Raw genomic sequence first — 4087 nt, forward strand, 5'->3', positions numbered from 1 at the left:
TCACAAATGTAACCACTCATAAAGTCTGCTCAATAACTCCTAATTTAAGTTTATCCTAACAGAAACTACTAAAACCAAGTAACAGACTCTGAAATAATTCAAAAGGATAACAATAGTAGCAGCATTCATATGCACAACAGCTAGCAAAAAGTCAACTTCTGCTTTGAAACTGCAAGTCATGATATTTAGAAGGCATTTACAAAATTCAACATCAAAGGTTTGAGGATGCTAGTGTCTCTATACTATATATATAAGCTTATAGAAGGCACGCAATAGAAGCCATTTAGAAGAAGGCATGAAGATAGGAATTTGATTTCATTTGTTGGTGATCAATGAATGCATATGTAAACAAAGGTGTGATACATATAAGCTTAAAAAAACTGATAGACATTTGTACATTCGTGGTCAAATGAAAATTTTCTTTTCCTATACTATTTTTAATTAGCCAAACTTCTATACTGAAAAGTTCTCTCTAAGTAGCTCTAGCAATGCATACCTTTGGACAAAAAAGCAGGTATACCTACAATATTACAATTTTCAGCTCTGTTTTTAGTACTAACATAATCACCATTTTTCCTCTGTACAACTTTCTGGGAGCTCTTGGTTTTCTATCTGCCATGTATGTCCGAAATACTGATAGAGTTGAGGGAGTTCAAGTCATATCCTCTTACATAGGAAAGTGAACTTAACATATTTTCCCTCAGGATGAATGCAGGTTTCCTTGGAGGAGGAAGATCCGGAATCTCACTGTTTAGCATAGAAATTACAGTAGCCATATTTGGCCTATCTGCTGCATATTCTTGGACACATAGAAGTCCTATATGTATGCACCTATAAAAATATTTATGAAGCTTAGGATCATATATTCCTTGATTTATTAGTGAGGGAACGTTGTCTTCTGTCCACTGTATCCAGGCCTGCAACGAAATTTAAAACATTTGAAAGTTTTATCAGAAGAAGGATACAGAACTCCTATGGTGAACTTCAAAAGAATTTTGCTGACTTACAAATCCTAAAAGGGTAAGATAATTTTCTTCATCATAAAAGCTTGAATTTCGTCTTCCACTAACAATCTCAAGTACCAAAACCCCAAAACTGAACACATCTGATTTTTCAGAGAACAGTCCTTGCATTGCATACTCAGGAGACATATAGCCACTGCATTGAAATGTACCACAATTAATGCAATTCTAAGTGTACGAATATAATCATGAAGAAAGAGGCGTGCTTACTATGTTCCCACGATTCTCTTAGTGTTTGCCTCATCCTCATTCCCACCAAAGATTCTAGCCATACCAAAGTCAGATATCTTTGGATTTAGCTCCACATCCAACAAGATATTACTTGCCTTCAAGTCCCTGTGGATGATTTTTAGCCTGGAGTCTCTTTGAAGATAAAGCATTCCTCGAGCAACTCCTTCTATTATGCTAAAGCGTTTTCTCCAATGAAGAACCTTATCTTTTGATGGATCTAAAGAATCAAATTGAAGAATTGTATGAATTTCTAACAATTGTTGATGGATGCTAGCTAAGGGTATCAAAGAACTAACCAAAGATATATTTGTCCAAACTGTTATTTGGCATGTACTCATAAATCAGCATTTTTTCCTCCCCTTCAATACAACAACCAAGAAGTCTCACAAGATTGCGGTGTTGAAGCTTGGAAATGACTACAACTTCATTCATGAACTCTTCTAAACCTTGTCCAGAGGCTCTAGAAAGTCTTTTAACTGCAATTTCCCTGCCATCGTGCAATTGCCCCTATAACATAATAGTGAGAAAAATGAAATAATTGACAATTTTTTCAGGTATATGAGGAAGGTAAATGCTAAGTACCTTGTACACCGGACCAAAACCACCCTCTCCTAGTTTGTTCGATGCGTGAAATTTGTTTGTGGCGGTTACCGGATTTTCAAATCTAATTGTTAAAAGCTCCTGGAGTTTGACTTGTGAGAGATCACCACATGCATTGTCATTTATATATTCTTGAGGTGCTCCACCTCCATTAAACTGAAGGAATCTTTTGATGATCTCTACTGATTTATTACAGTGGCACAAATTAGCAACAACATACACAGATATAAGTTAGCAATGATCTAAAATTGTTAATCAAAAAAGAAAAAAAATTGTGAACTCAATTGAGTAATTTAGACGCATAATGATGATAAATTACCGTGGCCAGTAGAAATCCTTTTCCACATGATGTATGCACAAATGAGAATTAAGGTAGTTCCTACTGTCCCTGTAACAATAATGATGATTGTCCTGTTTCTCTCTTTCTCTGCTGCATTTGGGAAAAATGAAAATCGGAAATTTAGTCCTGTCGCTGTAGAAAGGTTTTCAGATCAAGAAAGTTAATACAGATTATTGTGCAGATAACAGCTGGCATTATAGAATGTATACCAAGTTCTGTGTAGGCTACTCGTACATGTAGATCAAGTCCTCCGTTTGAGAATTGTGTTATGTCAATTAGATTCTCAGTCCAAGACATACAACCAATATCAGCATCATATGAGTATGCAATGCATGAACAATTTTCCAAACATCGGCTTCTGCACATGTCTGGTTGAAGTCTGAGGGATGACCCATCTGCAAAATCTGGAACTTTGACCATTTTCATTTCCAAAAATCCATCTTCTGTATGATCTGCACTTTTGTTTTGGTTGCTGTCTCTTTCACACTGCAGAGGTGTTCTCCTGAAACATCCACTAGTCCAGTTTTTTCTATTCCATTCCTCTTTGTTTCTTGGCTCAAACCCTTTCAAACAGCTGCATGTAGGTGAGCTTTCAGAATTACAAACTGCAAAAGGTCCACACACACCATAAACATCACACTCAAATTGATGACTATTCCATGTGACTACCCATTCTTTCCTCTCCCCATCCCACCATCTCTCTTCATAATTGCCCGCTGAATTCACAATATAGATTGTGAAGCCAATCTCTTGTACTCCCTTGTAATGGAATTCAACATTTCCTTCCCCGTCATCTCCAACATGTCCCCCTTCCAGATAATACGTTTTCATATAGGGCATCCCAGTAAAGATCTTTTTATTCCATTGACCCGTGCGCCAGAAGGGACGAGTTTCATTCCACATGAACACTTCAGGTATACTAAGACGTTCAACACTTATAGAAAAGCTACCAGTGGATGGATCAGAAGGGCTTCTCCATGATGTTAGTTTTACTTTTTCACCAGTTACTTTGTTAGTTGAAATCTTCATATTGGGTAACAAAGCATTTGAGGGATGCTGGAAACTCTCCCATATAATTGTTCCTGATGAGTTCTCCCGAAGCACAAGGTTCCCAGAATCCAAGAGTTTAGAAGTAGTGTTGGATCCAACGTTTGACACATTTGTTGACCAAATTACATGATTCTGACCATTCAACACCTCAAGGTCGCCATCTTTAGATATGGTAACAACTCCAGAAGAATCATTCAGTGGTTTGTTTCTGTTAGCCACCCATACGACAGTGAATTTGGGTTGCCACCAAATTCCCACATAACGTTTTGTGGAGTTATGAGGGGTGAAGAATCCCAAGGTGTAGTTGCCACCAGAGGAGGTTATAGTTTCATTGTCCTTGATGAACTGAGATGATGTGATGGTGTCTGTGGCACAAACAATATCTGAAAAAGAAAACATGTTATGATGAAAGCGAAGAACATGTTTTTGTAGTTGGTGTAATCCATTACAGATAGTGATTATTTCTTGTCCATAAGGTGAATTTTAAGGCATTTGTAAGTGACCTTTCTCTACTTCATTCTTAACTGTCATTTCTTATCATAAAAATCAACACGGTTTGGTGCTACTTTTTGGAGCACTGATTAATCAACAGTCTTGTACGTGTTTTTATTTCTTTCACACATTATGATATTTTTTCTGCATTTCTGGGAAGTTGTCAAATAGCACTTTCGTAATTATTTCTCTTAAGTTGTTTCTGTGGCACTTGCGTGGGCCAGCTTTCTAATTTGTCTTCAAACAAATCAGAGATTAAAAACAAAGGGAACGTCTTCATTGCAAATTCTTAGTATTCTGGTATTGTGACCGTTGGGAAGAAAATAAGGCTATAATAGTAATAACATGTTTA

General features: G+C 36.8%; 1 protein-coding gene across 4 annotated transcripts; it reads right to left on the reverse strand.

The window, feature by feature from the left end:
- Nucleotides 1–296: 296 nt before the first annotated feature.
- On the reverse strand, nucleotides 297–3717 carry LOC114184881 (G-type lectin S-receptor-like serine/threonine-protein kinase At1g11300). Of its 4 annotated transcripts, none has more exons than XM_028072261.2 (7): nucleotides 2403–3717; nucleotides 2173–2283; nucleotides 1836–2035; nucleotides 1550–1760; nucleotides 1233–1470; nucleotides 1008–1158; nucleotides 297–917 (listed from the first exon to the last, which is right to left on the reverse strand). In XM_028072261.2, exons 1-7 carry the CDS (start codon nucleotides 3640–3642, stop codon nucleotides 609–611), a joined length of 2460 nt encoding a protein of 819 aa, XP_027928062.2. In that variant the 5' UTR covers nucleotides 3643–3717; the 3' UTR covers nucleotides 297–608. The 4 variants fall into 4 exon arrangements, with proteins under 4 accessions (XP_027928062.2, XP_085529295.1, XP_027928065.2 ...); XM_085673169.1 differs by having other exon boundaries at nucleotides 1836–2032; nucleotides 2173–2280; nucleotides 2403–3640; XM_028072264.2 differs by having other exon boundaries at nucleotides 2173–2280; nucleotides 2403–3640.
- Between the last annotated feature and the right edge of the window lie 370 nt (nucleotides 3718–4087).

Source organism: Vigna unguiculata, chromosome 5 (genome assembly GCF_037176805.1).
Source record: "Vigna unguiculata cultivar grain cowpea cultivar isolate G323 ecotype 2 chromosome 5, ASM3717680v1, whole genome shotgun sequence".
Classification (NCBI taxonomy): domain Eukaryota; kingdom Viridiplantae; phylum Streptophyta; class Magnoliopsida; order Fabales; family Fabaceae; genus Vigna; species Vigna unguiculata.